The sequence below is a fragment of the Eleutherodactylus coqui genome, chromosome 3 (genome assembly GCF_035609145.1).
Source record: "Eleutherodactylus coqui strain aEleCoq1 chromosome 3, aEleCoq1.hap1, whole genome shotgun sequence".
Classification (NCBI taxonomy): Eukaryota; Metazoa; Chordata; class Amphibia; order Anura; family Eleutherodactylidae; genus Eleutherodactylus; species Eleutherodactylus coqui.
The window spans coordinates 4685010-4707826 of record NC_089839.1 but is presented as its reverse complement, the minus strand read 5'-3'; the positions used below and the strand labels follow the sequence as shown (position 1 = coordinate 4707826).

General features: G+C 44.6%; 1 protein-coding gene across 1 annotated transcript in view; it reads left to right on the top strand.

Annotated features, from left to right (window-relative positions):
• The window catches only part of USH2A (usherin), a 903954-nt gene that overhangs the window by 552544 nt on the left and 328593 nt on the right, over nucleotides 1-22817 (top strand). Inside the window, exons 37-39 of the mRNA XM_066594449.1 lie at nucleotides 262-412; nucleotides 500-642; nucleotides 17427-18055. Coding sequence (XP_066450546.1) covers nucleotides 262-412; nucleotides 500-642; nucleotides 17427-18055 — 923 coding nt within the window. The remainder of the gene's footprint in view (nucleotides 1-261; nucleotides 413-499; nucleotides 643-17426; nucleotides 18056-22817) is intronic.

Genomic DNA, 22817 nt, shown 5'->3' with positions numbered 1-22817 from the left:
CTGCATGAAGAATGAAATTGTCGCTACAGGTAAGAATCCGGCGTTTTAGTGTTATGTTAACCCTGTTAGCCCGGTGGTAATGCTGAAATAAGATTTGGTGCAGAGGTAGTTCAGCAGTGAAACATTAAATTAAATGGTCCATGTTAACATCGCTGTTGATCCCGAGGAAAAGTTTTTTCCAGTATGTGGAGCATTTCAATTTCATCCAGCATATGCTCCCCACAGTTTTCTCTGCTCTAATTCATCCGCGTTCTCCGACAGCTCCAGATGGCGTCCTGCCTCCTAGGCTTTCATCTGCCAACCCGACCAGTCTTCAGGTTGTCTGGTCTTCACCAGTTCGAAATAACGCTCCTGGCTTACCCAACTATCGGCTCCAGATGAGATCCACGAAGCCCACCAACAAAATCACAGAGTAAGCAGAACTGGACGTCTGCCTTAAAGGGGATGTCTTGGGGTTGTTTATTCTTGTCTTGGTAAATGTTCTCCTTTGACTTCCTAGAGAGTTTTCGGGCCTCAGCGCCTCCTTCACTTATACTATTAAGAATCTTCAGCCATACACCCTCTATGAACTCAGGATCGTGGCCTCCAATGCCTATGGAGATACCTACAGCCGATGGACCAACGTGTCTACGGAGCAAGACAGTAAGTCAGGACTCAAGGTCATATGTTGGTAACATCACTCCTACCGTAGTTTCGATATTGTTTGTGCATTTTGGTAAAAATTAAAAAATATTTTAACCCCTTGCTGCACAGGATGTAAATTGCGCCCTGGCTTGGAAGCAGTTCCTGCTAGTGGATATACACTTACGTCCTGTGGATGGTGCGGACTCAGCTTCTTAGCCCTCACCATCTGCAGTGGAAGCTGGTTGTGATTGACCACCGACCTCGTGCTGCAACGGCGGGATCGGTGAGAACACCAATCCCTGCTGGTAATCCCTTACATGCCATGATCAATATTAATCGCAGCATGTAAATGGTTCACAGAGGGAGGGCACTTACTCCATGAGGTCATCAGCCCTTTGCCATGGATTGCAGTGGGCTGATGATGCATAGGCAAATACACGCCTTAGAATCACATCTGCGTCTGCCATGGCCTGTGATCACTACGATGCGTGATAATGCACTGCAGTACAGAATAACTGCAGTATATTATCAGTGCGTTTACAGTATTGCAGGTTCAAGTCTCCAACAAGGATATAAAAAGTCAAAAAATAAAATAGTTAAAAAAAAAACAGAAACAAAAAATAGTAGGAAGAAAAACTCTTTTTGCGTAGTTCCCCTTTGTTTAAAAATGATTTAACCCCCCCCCCCCCCATGTTTGGTATTGTTGTATACCTTATGACCGATAGGATAAATTGAAAATAACTTTTATCCCACACAGCAAACGCTATAAAAATATTAGAACAAGCTAAAAAAAACAACCAAAGTGGGATTTTTTTGTTCATTTTGCCTCTCAGAATAATGAAATAAAAGTGCTCAAAAAAGCCATTGATCCCCCAATAACACCAATAAAAACTCAAACGCAACAAAACAGGCCCTGACAGAGCCGCATGGATGGGAAAAAAAAGTTATGTGACTTTGAATGCTGCGATGCAAAGTATATATATATGTTTTACGAAAAAGATTTTTTTTGTGCAGAAGTGGAAAAACCTACAAAAATATTTTTTAATATTTTTCATAATGTTGGAAATGTCCTAATCGTACCGACCCAAAGAAAACAATCCATTGTGTCATTTATGCTGTATGATTAATTGATGTGTTTTTTCTTCCTGCCCAACAAAAAAAAGTTCTATAAAACATATTAGTACCAATGAAACCTGCCGCCCGCCACACAAGCGCCGAGCCCTCAGACGGCCGCGTCGGGGGAGAAATTAATAAGTTTGGGCTTTTGAAAATTGGTAATAAAAATTCACAAAAAATGGTCACGTTCTTAGATCCAACATATGGCGCGTCACATAACGGCTCGTGCCCACGGCGTATGCGTACAGCGCCGCTCGCGTCCCCGCAGCTTTTTACCCATTTTGTAAATGTCAGCTCTGCAGGCAGAGAGCTGGTGGAGACCGTATATGGCCGTGAATCACATGCAGTGGGACTTTTTTTTTGGTGCTCATATGCAATGTATTGCGTATAGACGGTGTATCATACGCAGCACATACAAGTGTATAGGGCCACGCTGTGTGGTACGCAGAGATATAGAGCGCGCTTCCATCTAGTACTTGTGCGTATCGCACACATGTGCATGGGTCAATGAAAGTCCATTGGCGTTCATTGACTGCATTCCCCACATATCACGTGTCCACGGAACGCACGCGTAATACGCGGTGAAAACACGTCCGTGGACATGAGCCGTAGCTACAAGTGTTTGTTTAGAGCAACAGAGGGGCCCAATACCGTTAGTCCAAAGCTAAGGAAAAGGGCAGCGTCATACAATGAAGAGATGGGGCCCCGCAGCAAATAGGCTCCGCCTTAGTGGCGTCCAGTTTTGCCACCATGACAGGAGGGTAAGGGGTTCGTCTCTCGTTTCATGCCAATTAAAATGACATTTCGTCCATTAATCCACCTCCTTGTCTGCTAACAATGCGGCTCCTCTGGAAGCCCGGCACACGGGATCACTGCCCAGCAGAAAAGGGCATGCTGCTATCAGAGCTGTGGCCCCTCTCTGCATGGGCCCCACGGCAGTCACATGGTTTGCCTCTGCGGTACGCATGCGCTTGGCCAAGGGCTTCATTGATACAAAATTCTCGGCCCTGGACGGCTGGAGGGGGATTGTTTGTTGTGGTTGTTTTTGTTCTTTTCGGATGTTTTTCTGGAGTGTAACAAGGATAAGCAATATGGTCCTTCTGAAGGGAGAAAGGATGCAGAGCTGGAAGGATGGGTAACGTACAGCCCCTGGCCTCAAATGTGACATCTGCATCAGGTCCCCCTGAAAGGCCAGGGGTCGGCTTATCTATCTCAGAACCAGATTCAATGAATGGCTTAGCGCTGCCTCTGATTGGCTGAGCGCTCAGCCAATCAGACCAGCACTTTCTGGAGGCGGGGATTTTTAAATCCCTGGCCAGCAGAAAGAGCTTCAGAAGACGGAGCCCCGACAGCGGCGGAAGGTGATGTGTATATATATATATATATATATATATATATATTTTTTTTTTTTTATTAATTAATTTATTTTTACAGCAGCTAGGGATGATTTTCAGGAAAGGACTCATATTTCAAGCCCTTCCCCGAAAATCACTGCGGGGGTTGCCTGCATCCCATTGCTTTCAATGGGGCTGGCTGCATTAGTGTCGGCACAGTTGAAAGCAATGGACACAGAGCTTCGGTTATGTGCATTTTTAACATGCGTGGAGCGGGGTTTTTTGCGCACATAGGTGCCCAAAATACAACTCTCGTCTGACTTCGCCCTAAGAGGGAAGGAGGTTTAGTTGAGCTGGAGATGCAGATAAGACAGGATGGAAGCATTGGACACTATACGCACAGATAAGACTGTATGCAGCCCCCCTGTCGCTTCCTGGTCTGTACTGTAGGATTTTATCGCAGCTGCCGTAAAGCACAGAAACCTTGCTGCACGTCTACCAGGACTCGTGCCTCTCCAATATGCCCACCACTGGGCTAGGTCGCTGTCAGACGGCCGATAAAACCGTGTGAGATTTGTGTGTTGTAAGATGTACCAATCTCCAATGATTATGTATGGATCACACATGAGCCACTCTTTTCTGTATTGCATTGCAGTGCTGAAAAATTCCCGGCATGCCCCATCTTTGGCCGTTCCCTTTGAACGCCTAGCCAAATGTTTTCAATAGGGCCGGCACTAGCAGGTTTCCGTTCAAAAACAATGGGAATCACTTGCCGGTGGCTATGAGCCGCGCCGGAGGATCGCTACTTTACTCAAGTGACGTGAGGCGGTTTTATACAAAAGCACCTCACATCCGCGGGAAGATCCCCGCTCCCGAGCGCGACCCCCCCCCCCCCCTTCCCGTGTGAAATGAGCCTTAATGACACCAGCATGCAGCACGTGGGACCTCCCCAGCACCATCTGTGCAGCCGCTCCCCGTCCGGACGCTAACACTCGCCTTGTGCCTTGGATGGTCCGGAACAGCGTGGCTATCATCAATGTGTAATAGACAAATGTCAAATCCATTCCATTTTGGAGGTTTTACCCATTTTATCACAAATAAAGTTTAACTTTCAGGCTGTCATTCAGAAGATATTTTTATAGGCAATTTCTGCACGCTCCGGGGGAAACACAGCGCTAGACGATCGGATATGGACTGTAAAACCAGTTTATACAACAAGGACACGAGGGGAGCCGTTATCGCAGCACATTTGTGAAAATGGAAGTTTTACAATCCACGGAAATTTCCCAGATTTATCAGACATTTGCTGCAGTCGCAGTCCTGCCGCTCGGATGGACCAGATGCAGATTTCAGGACTATATTTTGGTGTCCATCTGCTTTACGTCAAGCACTGAGGAGCAGGCAGGAGCGGGGCGGTTTGCGGGGGCGACCTGAGCCGGTTTCCTCTGGTATTTTGGCCAAAAATTAAACAATGCCTGGTATTTATCGGTAGCCTGCAGGGCGGCTGTGAACGCTGGGGGTGATTCAACTGTAGGGTGGAGTGCGGCTGTGAATGCTGGGGGTGGCACACCTGTAGGGTGCTGTGCGGCTGTGAACACTGGTGGTGACTCACCTGTAGGGTGCAGGGCGGCTGTGAACGCTGGGGGTGATTCACCTGTAGGGTGCAGGGCGGCTGTGAACGCTGGGGGTGATTCACCCGTAGGGTGCAGGGCAGCTGTGAACGCTGAAGGTGATTCACCTGTAGGGTGCAGGTTGGCTGTGAACGCTGGGAGCGACTCACCTGTAGGGTGCAGGGCGGCCCGCTGGACTGATATATGGTATTACTAATAGGTTGTAAGCCTGGAGGGTGCACTACGCGTACCATGGGGCCTGACACCCCGTTTCTGCTTTATCTATGTGCAAGTATAGCACTAAGCAGCCCCCCTCAGTATATTTATCCCGCTTTTGGCACATCGGGTCACCCTTAAAGTGATTACCAGCTAGGGGGGGCCGCGGCTGGTAATCACTCTACAGCGCCACAGTCGGATACACACATTGTTGGCAGTGTGTGCATCTGGGATCTTCGTTCCCTCCTCCCCTGACCTCTCCTCTTGGTTCTGCAAGAGGAGAGGAGAAGGGAGGAGGCGCTGCTGCAGGTGCACACACTTCCACCCACAGCAGTGCTGTGAAAAAATAAGTATAGGGAGGGTCAATGTTACTACTAGGACCACTGTGGGGCATACTATTACTACTAGGGCCACTGTGGGGGCCCCTATTGCTACTGAAGCCATTGCTGGTGACACTATCACTACTGAGGCCACCGTGGGGGTCATTATTACTACTGGGGCCACTGTGGGGGTCACTATTACTACTTAGGCCACTGTGGGTGACACTATTACTACTGAGGCCACTGTAGGGGAGAGAATATTACTACTGGGTCCACTGTGGGGGACATTATTACTACTGGGGCCACTGTGGGGGTCCCTATTGCTACTGAGATCATTGTGGGTGCCACTATTACTACTGAGGCCACTGTGGGTGACACTATGACTACTGAGGCCACTGTACGTGATACCTTTACTACTGAGGCCACTGTGGGTGGGTCACTATTACTACTGGGGTCACTGTGAGGGTCACTATTACTACTGGAGCCACTGTGGGGGTCACTATTGCTACTGGGACCACTGTGAGGGCACTATTACTACTGGGGCCACTGTGGGGGTCCCTATTGCTACTGAGGCCACTGTCGGTGGGACACTATTGCTACTGAGGTCACTGTGGGTGACACTATTACTACTGAGGCCACTGTGGAGGACACTATTACTACTGAGGCCACTGTGAAGGGCACACTATTACTACTGAGGCCACAGTGGGGGATACTATTTCTCCCTTTGTTTTTTGAAATGGTCCTGTACATTTTATAAAGATAGATGTAGAAATCATATTTTGTGGTAAGCCACTCCCCCTGACCACACCCATTTGGCCAGCTTTGACACTGGGAAAACCTGGTCACCTTAGCATAGGGCCTTGTGGAGGGCCCCAGGGCTGCCATGACTAAATGCCTGCAGAAACAGAATATACTGCAATATTGAGGTATTACAGTATATTGTATGAATGATAAAATGATCACAAGTTCAAGTCCCCCATGAGAACTAAAAAAAAAGTAAAACTAAGTTTAAGAATACTTTCATCCGTATCGTAAATTGTACAGATTTTCTGCAGTGGAAAAACATGTAATAATTCACATTATTGATTTGGAATGGTGTGGATTTTCACCTGGATCTGCAGCATACTTCATCCCTTCAATTGAAAGGTTGAAATATGCTGTGGCTCCTCATCAAAAACACATCAAAATCCACACCAATGATGCAGATTTTGACTAGACATTTGACATGGTTTTGGTCATAGAATCCTAGAATGGTAGAGTTGGAAATGACCTCCAGGGTCATCTGGTCCAACCCCCTGCTGAGTGCAGGATTCACTTAATCATCTCAGACAGATGTCTGTCCAGCCTTTGTTTGAACACTTCCATTGAAGGAGAACTTACCACCTCCTGTGCCAACCTGTTCCACTCATTGATCCCCCTCACTGTCTAATCTCTTATCTGTGTCTCCTCCCTTTCAGTTTCATTCCATTGCTTCTAGTCTTTCCTTGTGCAGATGAGAATAGGGCTGATCCCTCTGCACTGTGACAGCCCTTCACATATATAGTAGACAGCTATTAAGTCTCCTCTCAGCCTTCTCTTCTGCTAAACATTCCCAGATCCTTTAACCGTTCCTCATAGGACATGATTTGCAGACAGCTCACCATCTTGGTAACTCTTCTCTGAACTTGCTCCAGTTTGTCAATGGCTTTTTTTAAAGTGGGGTGCCCAGAACTGGACCCAGTATTCCAGATGAGGTCTGACCAAGGAAGAGTAGAGGGGATAATGACCTCACGTGATCTAGACTCTATGCTTCTCTTAATACATCCCAGAATTATGTTTGCCTTTTTGGCTGCTGCATCACACTGTTGACTCATGTTCTGTCTATGATCTATTAGTATACCCAAGTCTTTTTCACATGTGCTGCTGCTTAGCCCAATTCCCCCCCATTCTGTATGTGCTTTTTTTCATTTTTCTTTCCCAGATGTAGGACTTTGCATTTCTCCTTGTTAAATACCATTCTGTTAGTCGCCGCCCACTGTGCAAGCTTTTCTAGATCTTTTTGAATTTTCTCTTTCTTTCTTCCCTAGTGTTAGCTATACTTCCTAACTTTGCTTTGTCGGCAAATTTGATCAGTTTCCCATCAATTCACTCCTGCAGATCATTTATATAAATGTTGACCAACACTGGGCCTAGGACAGAGCCTTGTGGTCCCCACTTGATATATTCTTCAACTTGGATATGCAGCCATTTATGACCACTCTTTGAGTACGATCACTCAGCCAGTTGTGAATCCACCTAACAGTTGCCTTGTCAATCCCAGATTTGGTCATCTTTTTAATAAGTATCGTAAGAGATACTTTGTCAAATGCTTTACTAAGGTCAAGATATACTATATCCACCGCATTCCTCCAATCAACCCAGTCGGTGATTCTGTCATATAAGGAAATTAGATTCCTCTGGCATGACTTGTTTGTTACAAACCCATGCTGGCTCTGGTTAATTACTCCGTTCTCATCCAAGTACTTCCATACATGCTGTTTAATAATTTGTTCAAAGATCTTTCCCAGTATAAAAGTCAGGCTCACAGGTCTGTAGTTTCCTGGATCCACCTTCTTCCCTTTTTTGAAGATCTTCTGGGACTTCTCCTGTTCTCCAGCAATTTTCAAAGATTATGGCAAGTGGTTCAGCTGCTTCCTTTAGTATCCTAGGATCCAACCCTGTGCCTGGCCGATGACCCTGCCTACCTATCTTTTCTTGAATTCTTTGGTACTGCGGACATGTGCAGTATACATTTTCCTGCACCATCACTAGGTGATGACGTGGGTCCCGCAACCTTTACACAATGTTATTTGCAGAAGGGCTGCAGATCGTATGACTTCCATTGACTTCAATGGTAGCCTTTCATGCAGAGCCCGCACAAAAATAGAGCATGTTGTAATTTATTCCTCCGTGAGTGGAAAATCGCAATTGATTTGTGCTCCTGTGTTGAAAAAAGCGCTTTTCCAAAGCATGCTATGGACAGTATTTGCTGTGGAACCCGGCGGCGGATGCCCATTCCAGATTCCACATTGCAAAAATGCCTGTGTGCAGGTGGCCTTAAAGGGGTTGTCGAGTTAAAGAACTGACTTTTTAAAATTAGATCAAAATGAGTTAAAATAATTTAAAAAAGCAGTGCTTACCCATCCTCAGCATGGGAGATCTAGTGCTACAGTCCCACGATACTCCCAGTCTGTGTTGACAGCGGAAGTTGGGTGACTGCTGCCTGCCAATCAGAGGCCACAGCATCATTGCTTGTTCTCCTGGCATCGGTGGCATCTCCTGCACTCCATGATGGTGATGCTCTGCCTCTGATTGGTAGGTGGCAGTTATCTGACTTCAGCTGTCAACACAGATCAGGAAGGCTGCAGCACAGGGTCACCAACCAATCAGTATGGACACCGCAGCTTCTGGACCTTCCAGAGTCCACTATTGGCCATGTTATTGGAAGATGGCAGCCATCCGGTGTGTGTGGATCCGCCACGTCTAGGGAGACCTTGAAAACTGACAGAATGTGGACAATAAAGCCTTGTAGGAGCTGTGAAGACAAGGAGTTCTCACAGGACATTGGAACATCCATTAGCACCAGAACCCTCCATAGGGAATGGCATGTGAAGGGTTACCATGGACGAGCGGCTGCACCCAACATCACAGCAGTGAATGCACATTGAAAAATATCCAATTTCCTCACTTTCTCCGCGTCCCAATACTTTTGTCATCACGGCGTATTCCCACTTCCACCCTACAGATTATTTCCAGAATTTAGAATTCTCGTTATTCCCAACCAGGACTATTGGGAACCAAGAGAGGGACGAAGAAATCCCGAAGTAAATAAGCAGATTCCACCGCCGACAGATAATTGGGCAATATTTATGGCATTTTTCCCCTTCATTTCAAGTACAGACTTCTAAAGTAGTTGAACAAAATAGCTCGCCATAAAAAAGATAATTTAATTTGCCGAAATGAAGCAATCTTCTTTTATTAATGATGGTGGTCGTGGAATATGAATCATACATCTTCCTGCTCTTTTTTCTCCGGCGCGGCAGGATGGAGCGCAGAAGCTTCGGCTCCTTTATCAATAATTACTTGTACAAATAATTGCAGGGAAGCCACAACAGATCTGTTATTCTTCTCCTCCCCGAGCCGTCCGTGTCGCTGTCATCGTTAGCCGTCTCCCATCCCGCGACAAGAGCATTGACAACATGTTATATTCTACATTGATTTTACAGTTAAGGACTTGATGGTGATATATAGGGATTTTAAGAATTCAGCTGAGAGGCTGACTTTTGCCTTTTATCATTCCATTAAAATTTTATAACCATCTTTTTCATGTCATCTCAGCCATGAATTCTTACTTTACAAAGTGATAGCTACAGCTGTGAACATAACTTTACTCTTGTTCAAAGCTTCTCATTGTATTAGCCAACTAGCCCAATTACAGGCGCTACTTGTGTTTTACATAATTGTGATGACCTTCCCGACACACCGTACCAGGAAGTGCGGATTGCCAGGAGATGGTAGCCGACGACTAGAGAGCCGCATCCAGCAAGTGGAACAATCAAGAGTATGATACTATAAAAATAATTAAAGGGGCGGTACAGAATTAAGAAAACATGGCCGCTTATTTTCCAAAGACGACTCCTATGGGCTGTGTGTGGTATTGCAGCTCATCTCTGATGAAGTAAATGTTACTGAGCTACAATACCACACATAACCTGTTGACAGGGTGGCGCTGTTGTGAAAGAAATTATATGTTTTTCTAATCTTGTTCAACACCTTTAATCGTTGGATAATTATAAAACAATGTATTTTCTTTATAGCAAATCTAGGCCTGAACCTATAGCAGCAATGGTAGTAGGATACTTGGAACTATTTGATTCTACCAGTCCATGGAGGTGTGTGATATTGCATCTCAGCCCTATTCACTACAACAAAGTTGAGCCGCAGTACCTTAAACAACCTGTGGACTGGGTGGCACTGTTTTTTTAAACCTGTACAACCCTTTAATCATCTCTTGTATGGATAATCATACAAAAATATATTTTCTCTCTGGATAATGTAGGCCTGTACCTACGGTGGCAAGCAATGGTAGTAGGAGCCTTATAACTATTTGATTCTGGCTGTCCATGGGGTATGTATGGCATTGTATCTCAAGTGAACTGAGCTGTAATACCACGCGCAAAATGTGGACAGATGTGGGCTGGTTTTCAAAGAAAGCAGCCATATTTTCTAATCCTGTACTTCCCGTTTAATCGTTCTCCAATCTGAAGGATAATTAAAAGATGTATTTTCTCTATAGGGAATCTAGGCCTGTACCTGCGGCAGCAAGCAATCTTATAAATGCTTGATTCTACCTGTCCATGGGGTGTGTGTGGTATTCCAGCTCAACCCCATTCACTGCAATAGAACTGAGCTGCAGTACCAGACAAACTTGTGGACAGATGTGGTGCGGATTTTGGATGAAAAAAGGCATGTTTTTCTAATCTTTAACAACCCCTTTAATTGTTCTTCACTTTGGATAATTATAAGTAATATGCATTTCTCTATGGGAAACCATGGCCTGTACCTAAGGCGGCAAGCAATGTCAGTAGGATTGTACAGTTCATAGGTTGTGTGTGGTATAACACTCGAAGTGAGCTGAGCTGTAATACCACACAAAAAATGTGGACAGGGGGGCGCTGTTTTTAGTAGAAAGCAGCTGTGTTTTCTAATCCTATAAAACCTGGTTATCATTCTCCAATCTGGATAATAATAATAATAATAAAAAAATATTTTCTCTGCAGGAATCTTGGCCTGTACCTATGGCGGCAAGCAATGGTAATAGGGTCCTTATAACGGTTTGTTTCTACCCCTCCATAGGTTGTGTGTAGTACTGCAGCTCAGCCGCAGTCACCTCAACAGACCTAAGCAGCCGTATCAGACTCCCTGTGGACAGACATGGCACTGTTTTTGAAAGAAAGTAGACTTGTTTTCTAGTTCTGTACAACCTCTTTAATTGTTCTCCAGTCTGTATGATACTAAAAAAATGTAACTGCTGTATAGGAAATCCAGGCCTGTGCCTACGGCGGCACGCAATGGTAATACAATTCTTATAACTATTTGATTCTACAAACACGCGATACAAAGAGAGTCGTAGAACAATGGCGCAAAATGATTTTGAGAGCTGGGTATCAGGGTTGGATTAGTGGAGGGGAAAGGGCCCAATGTCTCCGGGCCCTAACTATCAGGATGCCTCCTCACCCCCTCTGAATGACTCCTGACCAGGACTGACTCCTACTCCCTACTGAATCCACTTTAACAGGGTAGTTGAGCATTACGTAGCGCTGCAGTAGACTACTATATAGCAGGTGCAGTATGGCACTCTTACGGCACTGTTATATCTTGGCTCTGTTAGGTGGAATTACTTAGACAATGTATAGTGTTGTTGTGACCAATGAAATGATTTGCTACAATTTGGGCTCCTTCACACGATGGGCAGATTTACTATTTCAAATGTATCAATTTTCCGAAACAAATTGCTACAAACCTATTTCCCATGCCTTGCTCCGCGCTTACTACGTGTTTTAGACACTTTGTGGCCTATTTACACAGACATTCCCGAAACTGTTTGTGTAGACTATGAATCAGATATGAGCGATGAAGGTATTATGTGGGGTAGGCCTATTAATACATTCGCCTCATCTGGTGGCATTTCCATGTGCCGGATGAAAACCTACGGCAGCTCTGAGCTTTAGTGGGTTTTTGCTATAATCTATGCCAGTTTGTGGTGTAGTCATAGAGAATGTGAAGGGCCACACATGGCCAGACCCCTAAAGCTGGGGTTTGCCTTGTAAATGTCCAAATAGTTGCAGTTTTGGCATGTGCACCAAAATTGTGCCTTTTGGATGCCAGAATAAATAGGCTCCTTTTTGCAGCCCTCAGTAAGTGGTGCAGCCTAAATGTGGTCAGCTACGGAAGCCATTGTATATGGGGGTGGGATCCGCACAAATTTCCATCCAGTGCATTACGTTATCTTCCTAAACCATCCTGACAACTGTTGGGCAGCCCCCACGGAGTCAGACCGGTCGTTCCACATTGTATTCATTCCACTGCTATACAATACATCACTGTACAGTATAAAATAGGCAGAAAGGAAGGAACACTGCGCCACCTTGGCTGCGATCGGTGAGCACCATGCAGCCGGTATGCAGTTCTGAGCGGAGCTGATAATAATAATCTTTATTTGTATAGCAAAAACTTATTCCGCAGCTTTCGAGGAATTCAGGGAACACAAACAATACGACAATTACAGAAATTACAAAAGTTACATGTCGTATTCAGACACGGAGCTCAGATAAAGCGCCTTTACCTCTTAGGACTCATTTAACCCCTTCAGAGGCAGGTTTATTATTACCATGTCAGGCCTCACAGGGCAGGTTTTTAAATGAGTCAACGATGCAATAAAACCCCATAAGATTTCAGATGACAGCTCAGTGCTCTGCACCTTTCAGCACTAGAGCTGTCCAGAGAAATCTTCCAGGGTTTAACTGCATGGTCAGTGCAGCAAGCCTCGGAGATTTTCTGGGCGTGCCACTAAATGGGTTAAATGAGGGTACTTAGCCCGCGTATTAGGGCTTAAACACATGGGCGTGATTTTGTTCCCATTTTTGGGCATGAAAATCAAAATAAGACAAAACAAAACCATTAATTTCAATAATTCTGTTTTCACTTGCGGGATTCTCACATGTTAATAATATGCGCGAGAAAAGATAGGACTTGCCTATCTTTCTTGCATGTAGTTTTTCTACAATCTCACTGCTTTTTTTTTCAAATTTGTGTGTAATAGTGCAGAGTTTGAATAGTAAAAAGAAAATCCAGTCCATGCACTAATATGCTCTGTAGTATGCGCCCATCTGTTTAAGTCGCACATATTTTTGTACATGCGGAATATGCGTATTTGCTTTGTATTTTATTCACCAGACTATAACAATGGTGCGTGTAAAACATGTCTGAACGTTCCAATGTAAATCAGTCGGCTTTTAGCACTGCATGCTACACACAAAACATATATGGTAAGACGCAGGCCAAGTACGCTCGTGTGAGTGTGCCCTTAGTTTTAGCCATTGGTGAGGGTTCCAGTACCTGGACCTCCTCCGGTCTACACGTCTGACGTGTCAATATGGCATTTCGGAAGTTTTCTAAAAGTTTAGCGCCTCTTTTATCAGTTGCATTGTACAGTGAGGTTGGCTTTACACAGGATGCTGGTCAGGCACGTTAATAACACCCAACAGTCACCCCAAGCCTTATTGCTCCTCTGTATGGAATAGAACTGTGGAACTGACCAGGATGCAACAAAGTCACCGGTCCTATAAAAGACGGGAGAGGAGTTCCAAACTCTTATTAGATCTATTCGATACATTACAGAAATATTCTATTTTATTCAGTATCAGTTCATTCAGTTTTATCACCAAACTGCTCCTCAGGGGTTAAGTCATCATCACCGCCCGTCATTCTGCCGGTCCCCGAGGAAGGTCACCCGCTGACCAAAAGCCATAAGAAAGCCTTTCTGTGAAGCGTGCGGCCCCCATTCCGTATTATATGTGCGCTATATATAATAAACATTCCCAAATTCTCCATCTGACACATTTTGTTACATTTTAAACCCCTGACATTTGAAGCTTAAAAAACCAAAGCTGTTTTAAACAATTACCAAATGCAAGTATATCTATATTTTAGGATACATAATAAAATCTATCGCTCTCAGACGCACACGCGGAGCAAAGCAAAAAAGAGAGAAAAAAATCACATAAATGTCAAAACTTGCTTTGGGCAAAAAAAATGAAGGCGCTACTCTGTCCCCGATCTGCCGTAGCAATTTTGACTTATCAGGATGTGGTTTATAAGAATGCTAAATGTCCTCGAATTACAGCTGTTCCGCTGATCAGTGATTGAGGCAGACCGCTGTTATTGCACCGTGTTCTTGCTTGTACCTAGAGAGCAGTAAAGCTTCCATATAATAAAAGGCACCTGCATTTTAAATGAAATTTCAATTGAAAAACTTAACAGCCCTTCAAATTGCAGAATTTAACGCAGCCCAGTAAAGCTTAAATAACACTTTCCCTCCACAGACTGAGGCTTTTTGCATTCAAGGTGACTTGATTGTGTCGCGTGGCGGAATTATTTACAATTAAGCCATCTCTCTGGGGGGCCCCGCAGAGTATTCGCTATTGCACAACACCTAGGCAGGCATATGGTTGCTCTTTTTCAGTATTCATCCGAGCTCTTGAACCTTTATGGTAATTGAATCTGTTAGAGTGCTGAGTGGAAGAGGCATAAAAACCTGTTAACCTAAAGGTCAGATCTGTGCATTGTTTATTTATCAGTGGGTAAAAGAGCTAAATCGGCAGCTTCTGTCACAGTCACCATAAAAAATCACCTACAATATTAACAGGGAGTAGATAAATGGCTAAACATGGATTGGAATCACAAATAGTAACAATCGAGCTGCCGCCGATACAATGTATCAGAACGTTACAATCTATGGTTTATAGCTGCAGTTAAGGCCCTTTTAAATGGCACGATTATCACACAAGCCGCTTGTTAAATCGAGATATTTGCACGATAATTGTGCGGTGTAAACGCATGTCTCCCAACCGCCATGGATTCTGCAGGACAGTCCCAGATTTGAGACGTTGTCCCACAATCCTGGGTGGCAGCAGACATATTTCATCCCCAACTTTCCTTGACAGGCATTTAATTCACTTGTAGTCAAGTAGTAGCAATCGCCCCCGCTGTAATCAGTGCCACCCTGATGTCTTCCCCAGCATCTGCGTTCCTGCATGCAGACACCGGCGGGAGGTCAGCCCAGGAATACAAGTGAGTTAAATGCTTGTCAGATCGATGGAGGTCCACTATGAAGGTCACTATTAAGATAGGAGCTACTAATGGGGGTCACTGTTACTAATGGGACCTCAAATGGGGGATACTATTACTACTGGGACCTCTGATGGTGGATACTATTACTACTAGGGCCACTGTAGGGGATGCTAATACTACTGGGGCCACTATGGGGAAACTATTACTATTGCGTCCATTATGGGTGTATTATTACTACTAGCACAACTATGGGAGACACTAATACCACTGGGTTAACTGTGGGGGCACTATTACCCCTGGGGCCACTATTACTACTGGGGACATTATGGGGGCACTATTTCTAGTGGGACCACTATGAGGACTGCTATTACTACTGAGGCCACTATGTGGGGACCCTATTACTACTAGGGCCACTATAACTACTGGAACTGCTATGGGGGCACGATTACTACTAGGGCCACTATAACTTTTGGAACTGCTATGGGGGCAATTTTTGCTGAGCGATGATCCTCCTGTGTGAAACAAAGTGGATTTATGTAAATGAGGCTTAACTTAAATCCATTGTTCAGCCACTTGTCCGCTCTGCACATCTCAATGGGATTGCTGGAGGCAGTCGATCACTCAGCTTCACTGACTCCTTGCAGTCTTTTTAATCTCCCCGTTGCCATGACTGCATGAGGGATGTTTTTTGTGTTTTCAGCTGTAGGTTTTTTTGGTACAATTTTTGAGTACATATAATATATTGTAGAACTTTTATTAACTTTTGTTGGCAGGAGGAGAACACACACCACCTCTGCCATTGCTTTTTTTTTATTTTTTACAGCGTAAATCATACAGAATAAGGGCTTATTCACAGGAGCGCATATTGGCCGCTGTTTTCACGGCCGGCCCATATATACGCTAGCATCTGAGCTTAGCTCCGCCCCCGTTCCACCCCCTACCATTGCAAACAGCCGGAGGGGAGGAGAAAGGCAGAGAGCCGGTGAGGGGGAGGGAAGGAGGAAGACAGCTCAGATGGTAGCGTATATATCGGGTGGCTGTGAAAACGGCGGCCGATATACTTTTGTGTGAATAAGCCCTAAATGACATGATAATTTTGTCCTGCCGGTCGGTACGATTATGACATTACCAAAATTCTATAAATCTTTTTAGGGTTTTTCACTTTTGCGCAATAAAAACACTTTTTCTTTGGAATGTTTTTTTTTTTTTTTTTCATTTAAAGTCCCATAACGTTTCCATCTTTCCATCCGTGGAGCTCTGTGAGGGCCGTATGTTTTCATGACAAACTGTAGTTTTCATTATTATTTTTTAGTACATACGGCTTTTTTGATCACTTTTATTGCATTTTTTAGGAAGGCAAAATGAACAAAAAAGCATATTGGCTCCTTTGTTTTGCTTTTTTTATAGCTTTTTTTTTAATGTTTTGGTTAATTTCTTTAAAATATTTTTTATGTCCCTGTAGGGGACTTCAACCTGCAATTCTATGCTCGTTCTGACAATACACTGTAGTACTTCTATACTGCAATGCATTATCACTAGCCTCAGCAATCGTAAGCCATGGCAGGCTCAGACGCCGTTGTCTGGTGGCAATAGCAGCCCATTGGCCCTCCAGAGTTGCTTGCTGAGATCAACATTGACCACGGCATGTAAGGGGTTAACAGCGGGGATCAGTGTTCTCAGCGATCCTAGCTTTTGCAGCTGTCAATCACACCTGCTTCCCGCTGGGGACGGTGAGGGCTCAGTTTTTGAGCGGATGCCATCCATAGAACGACATGTATGTCCATTAGCGAGAACTGCTTCCCAGCCAGGGTGTACGTTTATGTCCGGGGCGGGAAGGAGTCAGGGACATTGTACTCTAGAAGATAGCCATCTAGGTTAGGATATCTCCACAGCCTGAGATTACCTCCCTTCCTCCCTTCAGCCTCAGATAATTGTTTTAAAGCATTATGGAACCAACAGAATACAATGAAGTAACATTCTCACGGTTGGACTTATGCACATATTAGTTTTATATTTTCTGCCTCTCCTCACCAAGAGCGCTTCTTACACTGTTTGACTAACACCGTCTCCATTGAGCTGTGTTGGTAGTAAACATTTCTTCCACCAGGGGGTGTTTCATCATTTTGTGCCACTTTTGACTGGACAATGGTGCCTTGTATATTTGAAGAGTTTCTCTTCACAGCGCCCCATGTGGCTTGGCATGGTACTGTAAGTAACGTATAACAAGGACTATAAATCTAATTGTTTGAAGTATCCCTCGGTACATGAATGATCCACTGATACAAATAAAATGACCAATTCACAATGTAATGTGCTTGTATCTTTATCATCTACAGAGCCGGAGTCCGTTGACCCCCCTCGTCTCTCAGATGTCAAATCAAGGTCTATAACCATTACTTGGCAACACCCAAGAAAACCCAATGGAATGATAACCCATTATAACATTTACCACAATGAGAGCCTAGATGTGACTGTGCCGGGAACTACAACAAGTCACACCTTCCAGCATTTAACTCCGTACACAACTTACCTGTATCGGCTGGAGGGATGCACACTGGCCGGGTGTTCACTCTCCAAGGAGTCATTAGCCATAGAGACCCTTCCAGATGCACCAAGCGATGTTCTACCACCCGATCTCTATTCTAATAGCCCCACATCTGTGGTAATAAGCTGGAAACCTCCTCTCCACCCAAATGGTTTAATAGAAGCTTTCAGTATTGAGAGACGGCTAAAAGGCACTGAACCTGTGGAAATGATAGTGACGGTGCCAGCGAATCACCAGAGGCAGTACATGGATCAATCAAGTGCCATTAGCCCATGGAAGACATATGAATACAGAATGGTCGTTACAACTTTTAATGGTGGAACGAACTGCAGTGCTTGGGTGGAAGTCACGACGAGGCCATCAAGACCAGTGGGAGTGCAGTCGCCAGAAGTGACTATATTAGGTCCATTCACGGCAAAAGTAAGTTTCAGTGATATAAACAAGTAGACCAAAGTTGTTAAAGATGCAGCGATGTCTATAGGGACTATTGGACAACCATGACAACTGGCCATTGAGTACCACTTGATAGTTAAGTGGAGAGCCAGACCACATCCAGTTCTAAGACTAGTAGTGCACCTATATAGCTAAAAAGCAAAACTGAATGACAGACCTCAATTATCAAAACCTACAAGGTTTCTACCAGGTGCTCTATCCTAAAGTTGTTATTGATGGACTATAACAGCGGATGACCAGTTCCAGCGCCATTGTGTCTAAGAGAAACAGGAAGACTCCAGCGGGCAAAAGAGCGCAAAACTTGTATCACTAAGCAGAGGGAAAACATCTCCTGGTCAGATGGATGCAGATTTCTGTTGCTGATGGAAGGTCAGAAATTGGCGCAAGCAGCATGAATCGCTGACCCCTTCCTGTCAGCTGGTTAGAACATGTCAGCATCGCCATCTAATCTGTGGCAACTACAGGAAGCTTCCTGTCCGCAGGGGCCGGTATTCCTGCAGAACGATGTAATCACTGAGTGTTATCTACAGCACGGCGAATCACTGCGGTTCTGAAGGTCAAAGGAAGGAGTCCAACGCTACTAGATGGCGGTAATAAAGGGGTCATTGATGATATGCCCAAGCAGTTCCACCATATAGTAACGTATCTCTAGGGAGGGGTGCATCTACAAGACCCCTCTGACACTAATTATTTCAAAAAATTCCAACCTGTCCAGTACCTCCCTAATAGTGTAAGACCTTTCCAAGCGATCAGGTCCTTCCTGGACTCGGATACATTTGTTATTGATCAAGTTCTGTTTGCACTCCAAAGGTAAATGGTTGATTTACCATAATGGACTCCATAATCTGTCCTTAATCACCCATAAAAAGTCCTAAAGTGACATTAAAACAAGAAGTGAGGCTTCCAGGACTACCTAGGAAGTTTTCAATTAAGTCTAGGCTCCATGAGGGCCGGAGCTCTGGAGGGCCGGATAACTACTATTCTTTTGGCTTGGATACAAGACTTCATTCAAGGGAAATTAGTGTAACCAAACAAGAGGGATTGTTGTAGCTTTGAAGCGTCTTTTGTGTAAACACACGCAGGCTTCTGTGAATATAGTCTTGTACATATGCCAAATGTACTGCTACAGCGGTTTGATCAGCAGAACACAAAGAGCAGCTCTTTGTACGACTGCGGGAGGATCAATCTGCAAGACAAAATACACAAAAACAGACAGAAGTCGTGTGCAGACTTTTATTTTAATTGTGAGTTGATGCGACGGGTTCAGCTTAAGGAAATAAATCAAGTTTCCAAATCAGATCCAGCTTCTTTGATGCTTATTTACTAGTGGGTGTGCTGACCGCCCCTCCATCAGCCCCATCTAGTAGCGTTGGACTCCTCTGGCCATCAGACCCGCAGCAGTTCGCCGTGGCGTAGATCCCACCAGGTGATCAAATGGTTCTCTTCTATAAGACTTCATCGACTACGGGTCGGCCAGATTCCTCGTTTATTATGTCCGTTCTCCAAATTGCAGATTAGATGGCGGTGCTGACGTGTTCTGACCGGCCGACAGGAAGGGGTCAGCGATTCATGCTGCTTACACCAAATTCTGACCTCCCATCAGTAACAGAAATCTGGCTCCATCTGACCAGGAGATGTTTCTCCGCTGCTCGGTGATACAAGTTTTGCGCTCTTTTGCCCGCTGGAGTCTTCCTGTTTCTCTTAGACACAATGGCGCTGGGACTGGTCGTCTGCTGTTATACCATCCCTGCGGAGGAACGGCGAGTTGTGCGTTCGCACACGTTAGTTCGAGCTCCAGCGTTGTATTCAGCTGACTGTGCAGCCTGTTGGGCAGAACGATTCCTGACATCCTCCTCCGACCCCTTTCAGCGATGAGTTGTTTCCATCCACAGGATCCCCTTTCGCTGGATGTTTTCCTCGATTGCGCCATTCTCGGTATACTCTCCACAGAGTTATATGAGTAAACCCCACTTGATTGGCAGAGAGACCCTGCCTAGTCTAGCACCGATGACCGGCCTCGCTGGAAGTCGCTCAGATCACGAATGTGGATTGACACTTAAACTGATCCACAAAAAACCTGTCACATGATTTTATGCCGCACTCCGGGATCACTGGGGTAATATTCATACTGGAAACTCGGTCCAGGCGATCCAACTTCTTGGAAGCTTGCCAATGCTGAGAGTGAAGCGGCCGCCGCGCCATTGTGCTGGGAACTGCAGCGCATCTCCTTTCAAGAGAACGGGCCGGCTGTCGGTCTCTGTACAGTCAGGGGACCGCTGTACAGGGATAATGGGGTCACAGAGGTTGGACACCCACTGACCACAGCGATCCTAGCGCTCTGCCCTGACTTTATACCCTTAAACGATGGCAGTACCCTCCCCGTTACTCTATGACTTGCCTGCACTTCACGCTCTGTGCCCCCCAGGTGGTCTCTGCCACTGTTTTATGTCTTCACACATATTAGTTCTAACAGCGGCATTTAAACACCATGTTCAGGGGTCCCGAATGGCCCCCACCAGCAGTGTGATTGGGGGGTGCCATTTGGCTCTGAGGGCAGACTAGAGTCTTCTGTGGCACATCTTGATAGACTGCTTGTCAGAATGCGACAGGCATTGAGTGATCAGACAATTGCAAGTTGACATCACCTTCTGTGGTCTAAAAAAAAGAGTAAGAAAAAGTTTTATTAAATAGGATAAAAGTAAAAAGCAGTAAAAGTTAAAAGAGAAAAAACCTTTTTCCAGTCGTCTCATCAAAAAAAAAAAAATGTGTTTAGCTGCAAAAGTCCAGATTATGAATATGTGGCATTATTAATTCCGCACAGTAACTACCAGCAGAGGAAACAGATATTTAATGCCAGAGCTGCGCTTTGGTCTCCCCCATATCCGAGAAAAAAATGTAATAAAAAGGGATCCAAAAGGCTTTTGTACCTCAGAATGGTTTTAATGACGACCTGCAGGTCGCCAGGCAGAAGCGAGCCTCAACCAGAGATACCCAAAGATAGAGAAGTCGGGGGGGACAAAAGATGGCGGCAAAAAGCTATAAAAAAAAAGTACTTTATTATTTAAGTCCAACTGCATTAAAAATGCAATGGATGACTAGCCACACACATTACATAGCTCATGGTCAACCTCCTAAAACCAATCGGTGAGGAAAATTAGCAACTAGACCCCTTTGGCAGCTAAATGCTGTATGCAAGACATTAGTTACTGTAATTAAGACCCCTTAACCCCTTAGTGACCAACCCTGTTTGCGCCTTAGTGACGGAGCCAGATTTTGTAAATCTGACGTGTCACTTTAACAGAATAACTCCGTAAAGGTTCTGCAGATCCAAGTGATTCTGACATTGTTTTTTCGCCACATGTTGTACTTCATTTAGGTGGTAAAAATAGACCCATAGAATTTGTGTATATTTATTAAAAGCACAAAAAATGGGAAATTTTTGAAAAAATCGTAATTTTTTTCACATTTTTTAACTGCAATATCTCAAATATGTGCAAACATTATATAGAAATTTTTGCTAAGATATATATTTACATCTATTCTGGAAGCACATTGGAAAAACTTTCGTATTTTTTAACCATTTAGGAGACGTACAAGTTTAACATTAATTATTAACATTTTGAGGATCACTTTGTTTTCCTGCACCAAGCCAAGATTGTAAAGGCTCACGGGTGTCAGAATGATGGATACACCCACAAATAACCCCATTTTATAAACTCCACCCCTTAATGTATTCACTGAGGGGGTCCACAGGATTTGGACCCCACAGTTTCTTTTCAGGAATTAATGCAATTTAAAGGAGAAAAAATTAAATTTCATATTTTTGCGATTATGTAATTTTAAATACAGGATTTTTTTTCTATAGTGCACATGAAAATGAGGATTTGCACCCCAAAATGGATTCCCCTGTTTGTCCTGTGTTCAGAAACATCCCCATTGTGGCCCTAATATTATGTCTGTATGCACAACGGGGCCCAAACTGGAAGGAACAGACATTTTGCTTGAAGCCGTTTTAGGCCCCATTGCCCACTTGTAGAGCCCTTGAGCGGCCAAAACGATAGAGAACCCCCACAAATGACCCCATTTTGAAAACTAGATCCCTTAACAAATTTATCTAGGGGTGCTGCGTATTTTGACCCTACTGTTTTTGAATGAATCGAAGCAAAGCGGGAGGAAAAAATTATGATTTTCATTTTTTTGGCAATTGTGCCATTTTAAAAATAGGAATAAAGACTTTCACCCCAAAATGTATACCCCCATTTGTCCTATGTTCAGAAATATACCCATTGTGGTCCTAATCTTCTGTCTGGATGCACAACGGGGCCCAAACTGAACGGAGCATCAAACTTTAACTGTCTTTTAACTTTTACGTGATCGCCATTATCCATTGGATAACGGCGATCATGTGACCGGGGACCGCTCACCATGGCCCCCTGTAACATCTCTGAGATCTCGGCTACCTTCAGTAGCCAGGAGCATGGAGATTTTAAATTTCCCCTTGCCCTCCCCAGCTTCTGCGCTTGTATCCGTCATTTTGGCGATGGGCACATGCGCCAAAGCTGGGGAATGGTCCATGGATAAGGATACCATTGGTGAACATCGCCGGTGGCCTTAGTTAAGTAATTTCACCTCCCCTCACTGATCGGATCCGTGACGGGAGGTGAAGTTTTAGCTTTTTTTTATTTTTACGTGATCACCGTTATCCATTGGATAACGGCGATCACGTGAC